The 17,921-nt window shown below is 32.3% G+C and overlaps 3 protein-coding genes across 5 annotated transcripts in view; 2 read left to right on the forward strand and 1 right to left on the reverse strand.

Moving 5' to 3' along the window:
* Nucleotides 1-518: 518 nt before the first annotated feature.
* Nucleotides 519-1,932, forward strand: LOC115877764 (E3 ubiquitin-protein ligase RNF185-like). Of its 2 annotated transcripts, none has more exons than XM_030894074.1 (4): nucleotides 519-817; nucleotides 896-1,069; nucleotides 1,126-1,322; nucleotides 1,381-1,932. In XM_030894074.1, the coding sequence occupies exons 2-4, from the start codon at nucleotides 900-902 to the stop codon at nucleotides 1,584-1,586; spliced, it is 573 nt and encodes a 190-aa protein (XP_030749934.1). In that variant the 5' UTR covers nucleotides 519-817; nucleotides 896-899; the 3' UTR covers nucleotides 1,587-1,932. The 2 variants fall into 2 exon arrangements, with proteins under 2 accessions (XP_030749934.1, XP_030749933.1); XM_030894073.1 differs by having other exon boundaries at nucleotides 520-800.
* Nucleotides 1,933-2,352: 420 nt separating this feature from the next.
* LOC115877763 (dihydrolipoyl dehydrogenase, mitochondrial) lies at nucleotides 2,353-10,075 on the forward strand. The gene is made up of 11 exons (XM_030894072.1): nucleotides 2,353-2,523; nucleotides 2,832-2,978; nucleotides 3,040-3,178; nucleotides 3,232-3,348; nucleotides 3,406-3,533; nucleotides 5,359-5,460; nucleotides 5,523-5,747; nucleotides 5,799-5,997; nucleotides 8,147-8,275; nucleotides 8,337-8,512; nucleotides 9,651-10,075. The coding sequence occupies exons 1-11, from the start codon at nucleotides 2,482-2,484 to the stop codon at nucleotides 9,765-9,767; spliced, it is 1,521 nt and encodes a 506-aa protein (XP_030749932.1). The 5' UTR covers nucleotides 2,353-2,481; the 3' UTR covers nucleotides 9,768-10,075.
* Nucleotides 10,076-13,350: 3,275 nt separating this feature from the next.
* The window catches only part of LOC115877765 (hexosaminidase D-like), a 37,331-nt gene continuing 32,760 nt past the window's right edge, over nucleotides 13,351-17,921 (reverse strand). For both annotated transcript variants that reach the window (XM_030894075.1, XM_030894076.1), the window contains one exon: nucleotides 13,351-15,317. In XM_030894075.1, coding sequence (XP_030749935.1) covers nucleotides 15,119-15,317 — 199 coding nt within the window. In that variant the 3' untranslated portion in view covers nucleotides 13,351-15,118. The remainder of the gene's footprint in view (nucleotides 15,318-17,921) is intronic.

Below are 17,921 nucleotides of genomic sequence, written 5' to 3' on the forward strand. Positions count from 1 at the left end.
GCAACCGGTGAACGTACTCAACGTACTCACCCGTTTTAAATTTAAAAATCAAAGAACGCAATAATCCTAGCAATAATGTAATTTCTGATAAAAATAATCAAAAATATTTATTTTATTTTCTATTACGCAAAACAAGGATATATATTGATGTAACCATTTTTAATTAAAATTGTTTTAGTTGCAAAAATGATTAGTTTTAAAATTATAATTCGGTAATGAACTTTGCAATAAAAATTAGGAATTATATTTTCAATTAACAGAATGTTAGATAATTAAATTTACAAAATAGTTTTATACACTGATATTTTTAAATATATAATAAAAAAATGCAAACATTTTGTTTCCTGAAAAAAAAATCCTCTTATTTACAGATATCTATAATTATTAACAGATTATTAATAAAAATCTCATCAAAGCTCCAATAGATGGGCATGTCAAACATTTGTGTATTACTGGTTCCATATTATCAAATAAAAAAAGAGCAAAACGACAGATTAAAGGAGTATATTCAGATTATGGAGGGCTTAAAAACTTTTTAGACTCCATAATTCAGATTTTTAACTCGAAAAACCTGAAAAAATTAGGAAACTTGAAACTTTGACATTTTGTGCCCCAGAAAAGTGACGTTTGTTTTGAATCTGTCACCTGATTTTTGATTTTAGAATTTTTCAAACTGTGTGTAAAATTACTGTGTATTTAGAATCGTATAAAGGGTAGAAATATTAAATCAATATTGATTTTGTATTTATTTTTCCTTTAAAAAAGTGATTTTACTAAAGGACACGTCAGTAGTCCACAAGGTATCAGAATAATATATGTAAATATCTAAAGTTTTCTTATCATTGCGACATAGTGCTTTGGTTTTTTCAATTTATTATTGAGTTTCTTTTATTAGAAATATGGCATCACCATCGCCAAGTACTTCACACGATATAAACGAGCCAAGAGATGGAGGTGACACCCAAAATACCAAGGATGAAGAGAAAAAAGATGAAAATCTCCTTGAGTGCAACATATGCCTAGATACAGCCAAAGATGCAGTAGTTAGTCTTTGTGGGCATTTATTTTGGTAAGAATTGATATAAAAGTACCTACCATCCACTAAACAATAGATATTTTTTCTAGCTGGCCTTGCTTACATCAGTGGTTAGAAACAAGACCCAATCGGCAAGTTTGTCCTGTGTGCAAAGCAGCCATAAGTAAAGAAAAAGTCGTTCCATTGTATGGAAGAGGCAGTACTAAGCAAGAGGATCCTAGAGACAAGGTTCCACCCAGACCTGCCGGGCAGAGAACTGAACCCGAACCAGGAAATAACTTTTCAGGTAATTTTTATAGTTTCATTTCAAAAATATCTATATAATTCTATTTGTTTTTGATTAGGGTTCGGTTTTGGTGATAGCGGTTTCCATATGTCCTTTGGAATTGGAGCTTTTCCCTTTGGATTTTTCACTTCGACGTTTAATTTTGGTGAACCTAGACCCAATGTAGCTACACACGGAACTCCGATGTATATGGAAGAGCAATTTCTCTCAAAAGTATTCTTATGGCTAGCAATGATCTTCATAGCTTGGCTACTGTTTGCCTAGTATCAACTGTTAGATGAATTTTAAGAGAAAAACTTGAAAAACGCAACTTTTCAAGTAAATATTAAAATTCATTGGTTAATTCTATACTATTTTTATTTAAATATATATTATTGTATATGGTTAATGTTAAATATATTGTAAAAAGTAGGAATATTTTCATAAGACTTAATATAATGTGTTGATTTTATGTAAAATCACTTAACAATAGCATGGCTTTTGGCTTTAAAAGTGGTAAAGGATAGATAAAAATATTTATTGAATGGATGGATATCAACAATTATTGCCATGAGACAGACTACATTATATCACAAATATGCTTAAAGAATAAAAACATTACACTATAAAATTGTTATTGTAACATTCCATTATTTTAAAAAATTATTGATGGGTTCTATGTAATTATTGCTTAAAACTTTTACTTGTGTGTTGTTCGGTACATACTTAGTAAATGTACTTTTATTTAAGGCTTCTGTAATATTTGCGGGGCTGTTATAGCGAAATTGTATGTAAATGTGAAAATTTAAATAAATATAATAAAATTTTAAATGTTTGTTTTAGCTGTTTTACCAATTAATTTCAGACACCAATTCCTTTCTTTACTGACAGACTGAAGGATACGTAACATTTTATTTTGAATTTGTAGCTTAAAATACATTTATTTTCATTTGCGCAAACTTATAAAAGATCATAAACATTGATTTTAAATAAATAAAATAATTTCAAATCCAAAATTACCAAATATCACGTGTTTAAAAAATTTGACAGATGTCACCTTGAAGTTGTCATTCCGTCGTCCTTTTTTCATCGGAGTCTTGTCAAAAATCCTTGAATTTTTCTCAAAAAATTATTTAAAAGGTTTATTTGTGAGTGACAATTTCAATTTATATTTCGAAAAATGCAGGTTCAAGTGTGGAATACCATGGCTAATTCTTTGAAGGTCGGTATTAATTAGAATTTAGTACAAATCTGCCGAAAAACAGAGGTTTACGTAATCTAACCTTATAATTCGGCTCTTTAAAGAATGTTAAAAATAGTTTTGCGAAATTTTTAATGTTATATCATTATCTTCGTTCAAGGAGACGTATTCTTTTCCTTGCTTATATGCTAGAGCCTGGATAAATTGTTTAAAATCACTATTTCAAGTTAGATGTCATATATTTCACAACTATTTCATAATGGGGCTCTAAATTATCAAATATTTGTTTATGTATAAGTTTAAACGTATATAATCAACTTTTTCTTTAGCCCTCAGCATTAAGACTACAAAAAAATGTTTACGCAAGCCTTTTACAAAGATATTATTCCTCATCGAACGATGCTGATGTTGTGGTCATTGGATCTGGCCCAGGAGGCTATGTGGCCGCTATCAAAGCTGCCCAGCTAGGACTCAAAGTAAAATTGTTTATTTATACACGAAATATACATTAACAATGTTAATTTAACTCTTTAATAGACAGTATGCATAGAAAAGAACCCTACGTTAGGAGGAACATGTTTAAACGTTGGTTGTATTCCATCAAAAGCTTTACTAAACAATTCTCACTATTACCATATGGCCCATTCAGGAGATCTTGCAAAAAGAGGAATAGAAAGTAAATTTAGCAATATATTCTTTCATAAAATTTTGTTAATAACTATATTGCAGGTGACAATATAAGATTAAATCTTGACACACTTATGCAACAAAAGGTGCATGCTGTGACTGCATTGACTGGAGGAATTGCACAATTGTTTAAAAAGAATAAAGTGGACTTGATCAAAGGTGTTTCTTTTATTTATGCTTTTAATACAGGGTGTCAAAAATATTTGTTTATTCAAGGTCATGGTAAGATTACTGGAGTGAATCAGGTGACAGCGTTGAAGGAAGATGGTTCAAGCGAAGTGGTGAACACTAAAAACATTTTGATTGCTACTGGGTCAGAAGTAACACCTTTCCCAGGGATTGAGGTAAGAATCAAAATAAGGAATGCAGAGTAGGTTTTAACCAAAAGGGAACTTTTTACATTTTTATTTCATTTCAACATTTGATCTTTAAGTTATTTTAGATATATTCCCAGATTTTATGAATGAATTGCTCCATCTACAGGGTGTTTCAAAAAACGTGCCATCTCTTGTGGGGGTTCCTCACGAAGAAATAAGATTTATTTTTCATATCAACATAGGTCCGATTCTGCTTTGTTTCGTAGCTACAGGATGTTAAAATCTTAATAATTTTTCGATTTGTTATAATTTTCTTCCAAGTACTTTTAGTGATTCGAATAAAATTTGGAGGGTAAAAGTAACTATAAGTGCTACATATTTTAATGCTAAAAAGTGTCGATAAATTCACCAGGGACGTGCATATGGGTTATCACTGGAATATTTTTCAGAAAAAAACATATGCGCAACTGCCTTTTTCTTTTGATATTAAAATTGTGTAGGTTATTTAATGCCAATTAAAAGTTATCTCTTGATATTTTGTCGAATTCGGCCTCCTTGATGAGATAAACGCAATTTTATTAATCACAATTAATAAAATGAAAATAAAATTAATAAACTATATATTTTACCTAATTTCAAATAAAAAAATAATGGATAAGATAATTACAAAAGATAATAAGATAATTACAAAAAACCTAATTTTAAAAAGTGTTAACATCCTGTAACTCTAAAACTATACATTTCCATACATATACAGGGTGGCGCACCTCATTCGCCTCGGTTGATTATACGAAAACGGAAAGATGCAGAAACAAAATATTACATGAGTATATATGGGGTGGCAATGTACACAATTTAAAATTATTTTGAAATGTACAGGGTGCTTCAGAACTAAGATACATACCAAAGCTATATTTTTTCTTATGGAACACCCTGTATTTTATTTCATTTTTGGATTCTTGGGCCCAAAAAAAGGTATTTATTATAAGGGTTAAATATGTTTAAAATTTTTGGTTTTTGAGATATTTAAAGATATTTGAAAATGCAGGCTACAATAGAATAGATTATTAACACCCTGTACATTGCTTTTCAGAATTAATTCTTGTGCTGACTTTTAAGCCAGAGAAACAAATTTTACTGAAAAATTTGATAGCTCTGTTTAATGTATACAGGGGTATCAAAAATTGCTGGTCTATTATAAATATTTATTTTACATAAAAACTTTGTTATTTCAAATACAACAACCTATATATTTTTTTAAATATATCGAAGCAGGTTCAAATGCTGTTTCAAACTATATTAGGGTTTCCTATACCTATCTAGCTCAGATTTTGAGTAAAGAGCCATTTTTCCATAAAATATTTTGTTTCTACATCTTTCCGTTTTCGTATAATCAACCGAGGCGAATGAGGTGCGCCACCCTGTATTTCTAGCAACTTTTTTCCTGTTTTTTGACTGAAAAAAACTTTCGTAAGTTAATGATATTAAAATTTTTAAAAGGTTGCTATTAGACTTGGATCAAAGCAAATTAACAAAATTGCGTTTATCTCATCAAGGAGGCCGAAATCGACAAAATATCAAGAGACAACTTTTAATCGGCATTAAACTGCTTACACTATTTCGCTAACAAGAGAATAAACAGTCAGTAGCGTACATGCTTTTTTTAAAAATATTATCCAGCGATAACCGATATGCACGTCTCTGGTGAATATGTCGACACTTTTTTACCTTTAAAATATGTCGTACCTAGATCATGGAAAGGATGAATGAACCCATAAGAAATGGCAAATGTTTTTTGAAACACCCTGTAGGTATACATTATTAATACAAAATTTTTAACTTTATTTTTAAGATTGATGAGGAACAAGTTGTGTCATCAACTGGAGCCTTGTCATTGAAAGAAGTCCCCAAAAGACTTATCGTCATTGGGGCTGGTGTTATTGGTGTTGAATTGGTAAGTACACTTTACATTCATCTATTGAAGAATCTATTTAATGTTATAAATAAATGTTTTAGGGCTCAGTGTGGTCAAGGTTAGGCTCAGAAGTAACAGCTATCGAGTTCCTTCCCTCAATTGGTGGCGTCGGTATCGACCAAGAAGTTTCAAAAACTTTACAGAAAATCTTGACAAAACAAGGACTTAACTTTAAGCTGGGAACTAAAGTAACTGGAGCAACCAAATCAGGTGGTGTAGTGAGAGTCAGTGTTCAAGATGTAAAAGACAGCAGCAAAACTGATGAAGTAAGTGTTGTAATATCTGAAAAGTTTTTTTTCTAATATATCAATTTATAGCTTGAATGCGAAGTTCTTTTGGTATGCGTTGGAAGGAGACCCTACACTGAGAACCTGGGATTAGAAGAAATGGGTATTGAAAGGGACCAAAAAGGAAGGGTACCAGTAAACTCTGTATTTCAAACTGTCATTCCAAACATATATGCCATCGGTGACTGCATTCACGGACCCATGTTGGCTCACAAAGCTGAAGATGAAGGTATAAACTTTTTTTTAATATACGTGATGAGTTGTTATTTAACTATCTGTTATTTTATAACAATTATTTAGAAATAACATAACGCAACCGTTACTACTTTTAAAAAATAACAGATATAAAATAACGATACGCAGAGATCGGCCGTTCGTGAAACGAAGTCGGCGATCTGCACCGCCACGAAATTCGATGCTGCTCGAAGCAATTCCAAAAAACAACTAGTATGGATTATGGATGGAAAACATGTTATTTCGACAACCAACGATACAGGCGGCGAGATACAACCGACAACGGAGTGGGGAAGGCGCGGCGGCGCGGCGAACGTAGCTGCATCGGTCGTGTGGGGCTTGCAACAGCTTAAAAATAATAGGATATAAAAGAAGCAGCTTTTTTGAAACAGTTGAGGGCATAACGCCTGGCGGTCGAGATAACAGGAGTGGGAAAGGAACGCTGCTGCATCGGTCGATTGTCGATGGAGGCTCACAACGGGTTGGAGAAGCAGTCATTTTAGATACGTTGTTTTTTAACCTGTTAAGCATAACAGAGCGGCGCGGCGGTCGAGATAATCGGAGTGGGAAAGTAACGTTGCTGCATCGGTCGATTGTCGATGGAGGTTCGAAACAGGTTGTTTTAGATACATTGTTTTTCAACCTGTTACGAGCATAACGGGCGGAGGTCGAGATATTATGGCCCTGTATGTTTCAGTACTTACTTATTAAGTTTCAATATTTAGGTATTTATTTATTCTGAAAAACTTTCAGAATAATAATTATTATATATTAATAATAATTAATATATTATAATAATTAAAAATGTATACAGGGTGTTTTGAAAAATCTGGTCATTGATTAATCACGATATTGCTTAAACCCCTTGACGTAAAAAGCTGATTTTTGGAAAACGGATTGACTTTAGGGTGTAGAGGTTCGATAAGAAGGGATTTTTCGTAACTCGAATTCTAAGGGGGTGAAACCACCCTCAAATATTAGAATATTTTTTATTTAAAAACCGGTGAGTTTTTCGGAAAAACTCTTAATTAAACACGTATCTTTTATTTTGTTGTTTTACATATTTTAAGATTTTTAAAAAATATATACAGGGTGTTTCATAAAATATGACCATTGAGTAATCACGATTCTGCTTAAACTGCTTGACGTTTAAATCTGATTTTTGCCAAACGGATTGACTATGGGGTTGCGGTTCGATAAGAAGGGGTTTCTCGAATCTCAAATTCCAAGAGGGTGAAAACGCCCCTCAAATATTAAATATTTGTTATTTTAAAAACGGTTAGTCTTTCGGGAAAACGCTTGGACACGCATAATTTATTTTGTTTTTTTACATATTTTGAAATTTTTTAAAAAATCATACAGGGTGTTCCAAAAAGTTGAGTAATTGATTAACCACGATTCTGCTTAAACTGCTCGACGTTTAAAGCTTATTTCTGGCAAATGTGAGAAAATTTTATCCAGTTTGTATGTTAATGGAGATTCTTGCTTTGCTTTATCACCACCATTACCAATTATTAATTCGACACGAAGTCGCGGGTACACGCTAGTTTAAGTGTAAAATTAATTCGAACTCTAGTGTGTAGTTGGTTTACTTATGAAGAATATACTACACATTTTCTTATATTGCTATTTTTTGACCGCAAATGGTAAAACCTAAGAGCTTCTCACCCGTCGAGTGAGATGCACTCTGTACACTGCTACGCAATTCAGGATCTACGCGAATCGAGGGGCAGGGCGTAGGTAGATCGGAATGTATAGGTATAGATGAGTGGCGGACTTTTGTTTTTTTTTATATAGCAATTTGTAAACAGCTCTTATTTGTAAACAACCACCGTTTTTAGAGAGGTATTTTAGATAATAATCGATATTTAGAAATGTTTTGACACCCTAGAAATACTACCACCGAGCACGTTATTGTTGCAACTTGCAACTGCGTTAATACGCCTGGCGGTGACCGCCTCATACTCTTTCAGATATTTAGCAATAAAATAAAGAAACCTGTTATTGTTAAGCTGTTTTTTATAAATAACTATAACAGTTTCAACTGTTATCTTTCTATAACTATAACAGTTTCAACTGTAAAAATAACAGTTTTGCCCATCACTAATTACTAAACTGTAATAAATTTGTTCTTTTTTGTTTAGGAATCATTTGTATAGAAGGTATTTTGGGAGGTCCAGTTCACATAGATTACAACTGTGTACCTTCGGTCATTTATACACATCCTGAAGTTGGCTGGGTAGGTAGATCAGAGGAAGACCTCAAGAGTGAAGGTAGGTGACGATTGTCTATAAAAATACTGTATAGTTTTATAATATTTTTCTATTTATTTAGGTGTAGACTATAAGGTTGGTAAGTTCCCCTTCCTGGCCAACTCTCGAGCGAAAACCAACAACGAAACTGACGGTTTCGTTAAGGTCTTGGCAGACAAAGCTACAGACAGAATTTTGGGCACTCATATCGTCGGTCCCAGCGCCGGAGAACTGATTAACGAAGCCGTACTAGCACAGGTACATTTGAACTACTTTCTATAGTCTGTCCATTGAAAGAATATATAACAGTGACAGTTGTTGTTTTGTCATTTTGATTCGGAAATATATTTATTTTCTGTCATTTTTGGTTGTTATCTGTCGAGAGGATATATTCTTTCGCCATACATACATACATACCCTCATTTTTTTTAATGGCAACATGAAAATCTCGATTTTAAAAGAATACTGCGCTGTATCCAGCATTTAAATTACATACATTTTAAAATAAATTATACCGGGTGCGTCTGAAAAGTGGCTCACCCCTATAACTTTCTTATTCCAGATAAAAAAAACGAGATTTAGTATATTAGTACATGACATAAATTAGAATTGATTGACGTGTTCAATTGATTTTGGTCACTTCCTGTGTCACCGGAAATCACTACAACTTTTGATTTTAAATGACACCCTCGGTATTTTTTTACTTTATTCGATAGAAAATGAGACTCTGAATAGAATGACATATCATATATCAACTTTTGACATTTTCGCATATGGTTTATTTGAAGTTGTAACGTGCAGTGAGTAAAGTGTGTGGTACCAAATTATTCGTAAAAAAATCCTTTTTCCAAATATGCTAATGAGCCAATCTTGTTCCATTTGAAAAATTTGAGATATTTTTAAAAATACAATTTGGGCATCTTTTGGGCCAGGACAAGACACGAAAAACATTAGACGATCAAATCTATTTTTCCAAAGCTCCTTGATTAAAAATTAGTGTTTTTAACACAGCATAACACTCTAGATTGAAATTTAAAATACGAATTTTTAAAGTGAAAATGTCAAAAATTGACATATGATATGTCATTCTATTTAGAGTGTCATTTTCTATCATATAAAGTAAAAATATACCAACGGTGCCATTTAAAAATCAAAAGTTGTAGTCATTTTCGGTGAAACAGGAAGCGACCAAAAACAATTGAATGTGTCAATCAATCCTAATTTATGTCATATACTAACATACCAAATCTCGTTTTTTTATCTGAAAAAATAAATAAGTTATAGGGGATGGGCCACTTTTGAGACGCACCCAGTATAATAAAATGTAATGCAGCCGTCAGTATCTTTATTATTCCATTTTTCGATCCATCCAACATCAAAATTCCTTTTTTTTAAGGAGTACGGCGCATCATCCGAAGACGTCGCCAGGGTATGCCACGCGCATCCCACCTGCGCAGAAGCCTTAAGAGAAGCGAACGTGAGCGCCGCTTTTGGAAAGCCCATCAACTTCTAACTTCACTCAAAGCAATACACATACTTATTTCCAAAAGTATTGGAAGAATATCTCCGATAATTAGGATTAAATCGAAGTCATACGAAATCGTTCATTTTCTTTAAGAAAAAAATCATAATGTGCTTAATTCCTTCGCAATACTTTGTAAATAAGTATTATCGCCCCTTTTTTGTTATCGTTTATTTTGTATATATCTATTTTTATTTTGTTTTTGAATGTTCCAAGGTAATTAATTAGGTACATGAAGAATTTTAATATTTAAATATCAGATACGATCGAAAATGTTTTAAATAATAAGTTATTTATTATTTTTGTGGTTTCTTTTTAACCTTGGCCCCTAAAAAATTAGTTATAGGTTTAAATCATTGAATAGAAAGACTATACAGGGTGAGTCTTAAATAAATGCAAATATTTTCAGGGCTGGTAGATCTCGATAAAAGAAACCTATTTTCTCTTTACCGTTTTTCAAATAAGTTCAAAATAACCAAGATATTTTTACACTGAAAATTTAAAAAAAATGGTATTTCGCTTAAATTTTGAGAACCACTGGATATTTTCTAGGTTTTCTTTCTTGTAACTTTAATCTACTCACTATGTTGCCGTAAGAAATTACGTCTTTTAACTAAAAACTAAAAAATCCAAAAATATTTCAAAAAATTCCATATTTTCAATTTTTTTTTGCGAAAAAGCCTCAAAATCGTGTTTTTGGGGTCGAAATATATTACCCCTAAATATATTTGCACTTATTTAAGACTCGCCCTGTATATATAAGGCTGGGTAGAGGGCACACACAGAAAGAGCAAAATAGTATTAGTCAAAAGCACTTTTTGACTAAAACTGTTCATATGATGTCTCAATGCAAATTAAATGAGCACACTGATCAGTCCCGAGGTTTAAGGCAGATTTAGGAAAAGTTTCTTTTTTCTAACTCTATATCTAATTTTCAATTCAATGCATCTAATTATCTTGAATACTCTGTATTTATAATTAACAACGGTCCTATTTAAAGTATAATACAAATATACTTATTAGCTTACATATATATTGCTCAAACAAAACGAAGAGACAATTGTAACACGGTACATTTGAACTACCATTAATGTTAATAAGGAATTATTAATCAATAGTTACAATAGACAGTGAAGTAACATGAAGTAATGTTATATTACTGTTGAAACAGTAATATAACATTACCTAGAACATACAAGTGTAAATACAGGATGTCCTAATATTTCGTGGATATAGAACTATATAAGTTAATTGCACACAATTTGCTTCTATACAAAAGTTTGTCCGATAGAGGACATCAAACTTAAAAAAAAACACAATTTTTAAGATATTTTAAGAACTGTTATTCCGATTTGAATGAGATTTGGGGTACCTACTACCTGGGGGTAGTTTTCGCCCTTCCCGTACTTTTTCTTAATTTTTGTGAAAGTCAAATGTTATTAAAGCACTTAGTAAAACATAGGCACCCCAAAAAAAGGCAGCGGGTCTGGATGGGATATTCCCAGAATTCGTTATGCACTGCGGCCCTGCTACAGTCAAGTGGATTACTAAATTCTTCAATGATATATTAGAATCGGGGAATTTACCTAAAGCTTTCAAGAAGACTAAGATCGTGGCCGTATTAAAACCGGGTAAAACAGGAAAGCTAGCCTCTGACTATAGGCCCATCGCGCTGCTGAGTGTGTGCTATACAATACTCGAAAGGTTAATCCTTAATCGTATTTCAGAGCGAGTAAATGAGCATGTCCCCATCGAACAACCTGGCTTTAGAAAGGATAGAAGCTGTTACGACCAAGTGCTCTCGCTCACTACGCATATCGAGAAGGCTTTCCAAGCCCGTCTCAAAACTGTCACAGTTTTCGTCGATCTGACTTCGGCTTATGATACGGTCTGGAGAGATGGAATGGTATCAAAGTTCATTAAAATCTTCCCTTGCAAAAAGTTGGCCAATTTAATAAACAACATGCTCTCGAACAGAAATATTCAAGTGCATTTGAAGGGAGAAAAAAGTCGTACGTACAACATCAACAATGGACTCCCGCAAGGCTCGGTACTTGCCCCTATTCTTTTTAATATCTATACCGCCGACCTCCCTGCTACAGTCTCCAAAAAAATTATATACGCAGATGACATTGCACTTTCCTGTCAAACAACTGATTTTACTAGAGGCGAAAATACTCATCAGTTGACTTGCAGAAATTAAATGACCACTTTCACAAGTGGAGGCTTCGCCCAAACATTGCTAAGACAGGTTTCGTGCTTTCATCTTCACAACTTACAAGCCAAGTATGTACCGCAAGTCAAATTTGGGGATCAACTGGTAAAATACAACTCTCACCCAAAGTACTTAGGAGTCACATTGGACCGATCTCTCACGTTCAAGCCACGCCTCACCAAGACGGCTGCAAAAATAAATACTATAAATTATATACTGCACAAGATCGCAGGTAGCAGCTGGGGAGTAAACGCCAGGGTACTTAAAACAACTGCAATGGCCCTCGCATATTCGGTGGCAGAATACAGCTGCCCTGTCTGGATAAATAGCAATCATATCCATCTTATTGACACTCGCCTTAACAGCGCGATGAGAATTATAACGGGCACTATTAGAAGCACTCCGATCCAGTGGCTTCCCGTATTATCAAACATTCCTCCCCCTCATTTGAGAAGACAGGCGGTTCTAGTCAGAGAGTGGAAAAATGCATCAGCAATGTTCATCTTCCCATCCATGATGATTGCGAAAATTTCTTGCATCGTCTGAAGTCCAGAAAACCCCCATGGGTATTAGGACAGCAGTTACTAAATTCCAACTTTCGGGTTGAAGACTGCTGGCGAGATGAATGGTTACAAAATAATCCTGACCTTCATCACTTGATAACTGACCCAGTATTCTGCCGTCCCGGATTCAACTTGCCAAGAAAAACGTGGACAACACTCAATCGGTTCAGAACTAACCATGGCAGAACCCGCTACTGGACACACAAATGGGGACTAACCGACAGCCTTAACTGCGATTGCGGACATTCTGAACACACTCCTTTTCATATCGCAACAGAGTGCCCATTAACAAAGGCGCAGTTCTCTTTAAATCGTTTTCATGAGGCTGACCTGGATGCTATAGAATGGATAGAGACTATAAATTTACACTACAAGAGAAATCTTGTAGTGTAAATTTATAGTTGTTCGTTTTTACTGTAACATTGTGATATGTCTCTTACACATCTGATTGTTGATTTTTGAATAGTTTGTATTTTTGTATTGCTTTGTTTTCCTTAATTTTATTGATATCATATGTACTCTTAATACGCCATACGAAATATATATACCCCAAATTTCATTCAAATCGGAATATCGGTTCTTAAAATATCTTAAGTGTGTTTATTTTTTAAGAGATGCCCTCTAACGGACAAACGAAGCGCTTTTCTATAGAGGATGTCCAATGAACTTATTTTGATTCCAAAAATACGCAGTAGTTCTATGTCTACGGAATATTGGGACAACCTGTATAGATTCAGATTTTATTTCACTTAAAAAATGTATTATTATCTTCCTTTGTGCGAATAAAACAAACATATCGTGTGATAATTATTTATTGTATTTAAATCATTCATTTACGGTTAGCTACAGTTAATGTTTCTAAAAATAACAGTAAACCTTTTAATGATTCTAACAGTACGTATTTTGCATCTAATACTGAAAACATATAATTTTGTAATTTTCAACATTTTATCGTCTCTTATAATGATATAATCAAAACCCCAACAATTCTTTCCTATTTAGAATATGATATAACCACATTTAATTACACTACATGTATATTATTCAAAAAACATCCAGACGAAAAACGAAAAGTATTCGAGACGGTACATTTGAACTACTCGTAAGTTTCTCATTCTACGTATCGTGAAAAAAGTATTTCAATGTGAAATAGCCAATCCAATAATTACGAGATAACTAGATATGAAATTATAGAAAAAAACACAGCCCTAATATAAGAAAAGTTTTGTATAAATTTATATTTAAAAGTAAACAGTGCAATTGAGTGAAAAATTATGGCAATGAACGATCGGAAGTCGACATGAAACACTTAAACACCCTGTATATACTCGAAAAAATGTTTCACAAAATAATGTGATAATTTTGCACTAACCTCATCATAGTTTAAACTAGAATTACAATTATATTTTCAACTACATTCTATTATATTTTATAACTTCATAAAATTATCAAAATCAGTAGAGTAAAATAAAATACCAAAAAAAGAGTAAAAAACATACATATAAATCAGTCTCATTAAAAAAAAACATTATTTTTGTGCTTTTTTAGAACTAAATGTTTAGAAATTTTAGGTAAAACTACCATAGGTTTCAAAACAACTAAATTAGGTTCGTCTATTCATATTAAGTCGACTTTATTTGTGCTTCTACATTTCTAAACAATTCATTAAAGATACGATACTAAACGCAAGAAGTACCTACAATATGAACATAAATCATTATAATTAGCGAGTTCTAGAAATGACAGATAAAACAGAAGTATTTTTTTTTCAGATTTAGTATATAATGAGATTAAAAAAAATACTGTCACAGTAGCCACAGAAATATCATTTTAGTTTGAGTTTGACTACGTCTATTGCGAATTCTTAAAAAAACATAAATAATTAATAAAATACAAGAACAAATAACTAAAGAATAGCTGTCAGACTGATATAGTAAAACTCAAAATAAATGATATTTATGTCAGTTGGTTGGTCTTTTATGTAAGGCATATCCTAAAATAACAAACAAGACTTAAAATACAAGTACCAAATGATAGAGAGAAAAAAGGGTCAGAGTAGCCTTTGAATTGATGGCCAATGACAATGTCTTATTGTCGAATCAACTCCTAGACATCGTATTAGTAGTAGTAGTAGGCATTGGTTAAAAAATAGAATAAAACTAAGATTTTTTTCCATTCAAATATTAATTATTATGAAGTTTATATGTCAATTTTTTAACAAATGGCATACAGGAATCGACCCAACAGAAATCACCATTCAATGTTATTTTAGGCTAATTGACGCTGTTTTTTTTTCGATGGTATGCCGCACTTGTAAATAAATATACTTATAACAACTGAAAATAAATGTAACTGACAATGCGTGAATTCGCTTAATTATAGTAATTTATATTCATAGAGTACATAAATTAAAATAAATGGCAAAAAGAGAATAAAAAAATATTCACAGCATATTCAAGATTCCTTTTAAGATCCAGTATCGGTAAAAATGTTCAAAAACAACTTATTCAGTCCTACCTCATTACTTATATTGGTCAAATGAAGTCATATAAGTCTTGACAAACTTAACCAATGGCTATACCGTGTTTTTGTAACTCTTTCAGCATCGGTAGCGGTCTAGCTGGCCAGTAGTTCACTCCTTTTAAGTTGGTACTTTTGTTCTGTATCTTTTCTAGTTCGACCATGTATGGATAGATCCTTTGCTCTATCCACTCTGAGATGGTGTAGTTGTCTACTAAACCATTTAAAGAATCGGCAGCATTTCTAAAATTAAAGAATTTAGACAGTGACAGTTAATGTCTGTCGTTTTCTTAAAAGATTTTTTTCTGTCAATTTTTGGATAATGTTAGTGAAAATAGTCCAATTTTACGCGTAAAAAATAGTTTTTTAAGTGACATAAATAGTTTTTTATACGTAAAAAATAGTTTTTTGGGTGTAACAAATAGTTTTACGTGTAACAAATATGTATGTATAAAACGAAAAATGTATAAAACTACGCGTAAAATAAAAAAAATAATAAATAATTTGCGTGTGTGAACTGTATTTTTTTTGCAGCATATTCTCCAGATAAAATTAAGTAAAAAATTGTGTATAAATCTAAGTCCTAAAATGCTTAGTTTCGGAGATACAGGGTTTCATTTTTATTTCGATTTTTTCCAAATAATTTCTCAAGTAACGTCAATATTTCGATGAAAATTGGTTTCTGGGAGTTTTTTGACATGTGAAATTTGATTTTTGTAGAGGGCGCCACCTACATATTTTTTAACTGGTTTGAAGAGTAATAACTTTTCGTCCGTACCTGTATAAAACTACCGAGTAAAAAAATATACATTTACGACGTTTCTTACGTAAAAAAGGTCTCTTGGTAAAAATTGCTACGAATAATGGTTCTCGAGATATCTGGAATCAAAATATTCAATACATGTTATCATTGACAAAAAATGAATACAATTCCGGCCACCCTGTATCAGGGGTGGATGGAGAAGTGGAAACCGGCCCGGGAATAACAGGCAACCGGCCCGCATCCGCAAAAACAAAATGACCATAACGAAGAAACATATTTTATTTATTAATATACAGGGTGTCCCAGAAATAAGTGCAAGTATTTTAACTGGTAGTATATTTCGGCCTCAGAAACACGCCTATCAGTTTTTTGCGAAAATTTGGAATTTTTTGAAGAAATTTTTGGAATTTTTTTAGTTTTAAGTTAAGAGAACATAATTTCTTGATAATCTGACAACTGACAATAGGTAGTAGATTAAATTTACATGAAAGAAAATACAGAAAAGATCCAGTGGTTCTCAAAATTTAAGCAAAAAAGCATTTTTTGTTTAAATTTTCAAAGTAAAATTTTGGTTAAAAAAGTTATTTTGGGCTTACTTGAAAAACGGTAAAGAGAAAAAATGTTTATTTTGACCAAATCTACCCCCCTTAAAATATTTGCACTTATTTATGGGACACCCTAGATAAGGGTCAAATCACCCCAAGTAAGGGTGATAACAGGGTGATTGTCTTGATCCAAATTTTTATAAAGATCAATATCGGGTCGGACATCTGAATTCTTACTAGAAAATAGCTGTTTCACAGGGTTCTACTGTTTTATTTCCATTATCGATAACATTTGATCTTGAATATGCTACGATTTTGAATCACGGTTTTGAGAAACTTTAAGACTTCCTGATTCATTCAGTTCATCAGCTGGCCCAATCCTCTATGAAATACATTATTTTTAGATTTTCAGGTATATATTTTCTTACAGATTGTAGAAAGAAAGCGTCTCTTTTCTGGTACAGCAGCAGCCTCGTCATGTATACGTGTCTTAATTTTGGTATAATTCTCATCACGTAACTTTTCCTAGTTTCTACATTTGGCATCTTGTATGATAATGGCATGACTCAAACGAAAAAAACCTAGGCAATACCTAAGCAGTGGATATAAATGTGTTTTAATAAAAGAATTTTTGGTAAAACCATACAGAATGAGCCTTAAATAAGCGCAAATATTTTCAGGGGTGGTATATTATATCACCACCAGGGGCCAGGACACGTCTATGAGTTTTTTTTGTAAAAAAAAAAAAGATGTTGAAAATCGTCCTTTTTCTTTTAAATTTTCCTGTATATTTTAGAACATTTTTAGAACTTCCTGTTCACTGCAAATTTTTCCACGGTATAGTTTCTTAATCTTTGATATTACGGCACAAAAGTGATGCAAATACAGAAAGATTTAGGCGGCAATTTTTAAAAAAATCAGTTTTTTTAAATTCAAACTTTAATAACTCGGTTATTTTGGACTTATTTGAAACACGGCAAAGAGAATATAGTATGTTTTTTCATTCATATCTACCAGCCCTGAAAATATTTGTACAAAGCAAACAAAAAAAAAACATTTCAAATGGAACAACAAACAAAATTATTAGATGTTTATTAAAATTATAAGTGTCTCAGAGGAAAACATCTAACAATACCTAGTTATTTTAAAAATTGATGTTTATGTTTAAAAGCAACTAACCATTATATTGATGCAAACTGATTAGTTAGTTAGGCAGTCACTAGAATCTTACGTAATTTTAGTTAGAAGATTAACCATTTAATTTTTGCTAAATCAATCTTTTTTTGAGTTCTGATCGGGACCGGCCCACCGGCCCACCGGGAATTTTCCCGTTTTCCCATATGGCCCATCCACCCTTGCCCTGTATATTGGCTAAATAATTAAAATTAAATTTGCTTTTTTAAATGTTGTTAAAATGTATTTACTACAAAGTGTAACAAGTATTTTTCATTTGAGCCAAAGCACTATCAGACACAATGTCAAATATCAAAACTTATATCAAAAATAATCTGACTTCGTGTTTTAGTGTATAGTGGTGAA

This window comes from Sitophilus oryzae, unplaced genomic scaffold (assembly GCF_002938485.1).
Source record: "Sitophilus oryzae breed Bouriz unplaced genomic scaffold, Soryzae_2.0 scaffold_1498_pilon_pilon, whole genome shotgun sequence".
NCBI lineage: Eukaryota > Metazoa > Arthropoda > Insecta > Coleoptera > Curculionidae > Sitophilus > Sitophilus oryzae.

Coding starts and splice junctions, on each gene's coding strand:
- LOC115877763 (XM_030894072.1), top strand. CDS start 2,482: ATGCAGGTTCAAGTGTGGAATACCATGGCTAATTCTTTGAAG. Junction 2,524..2,831: donor CCATGGCTAATTCTTTGAAG/GTCGGTATTAAT, acceptor CTTTTTCTTTAG/CCCTCAGCATTAAGACTACA. Junction 3,534..5,358: donor CACCTTTCCCAGGGATTGAG/GTAAGAATCAAA, acceptor TTTATTTTTAAG/ATTGATGAGGAACAAGTTGT.
- LOC115877764 (XM_030894074.1), top strand. CDS start 900: ATGGCATCACCATCGCCAAGTACTTCACACGATATAAACGAGCCAAGA. Junction 1,070..1,125: donor CTTTGTGGGCATTTATTTTG/GTAAGAATTGAT, acceptor TATTTTTTCTAG/CTGGCCTTGCTTACATCAGT. Junction 1,323..1,380: donor ACCAGGAAATAACTTTTCAG/GTAATTTTTATA, acceptor GTTTTTGATTAG/GGTTCGGTTTTGGTGATAGC.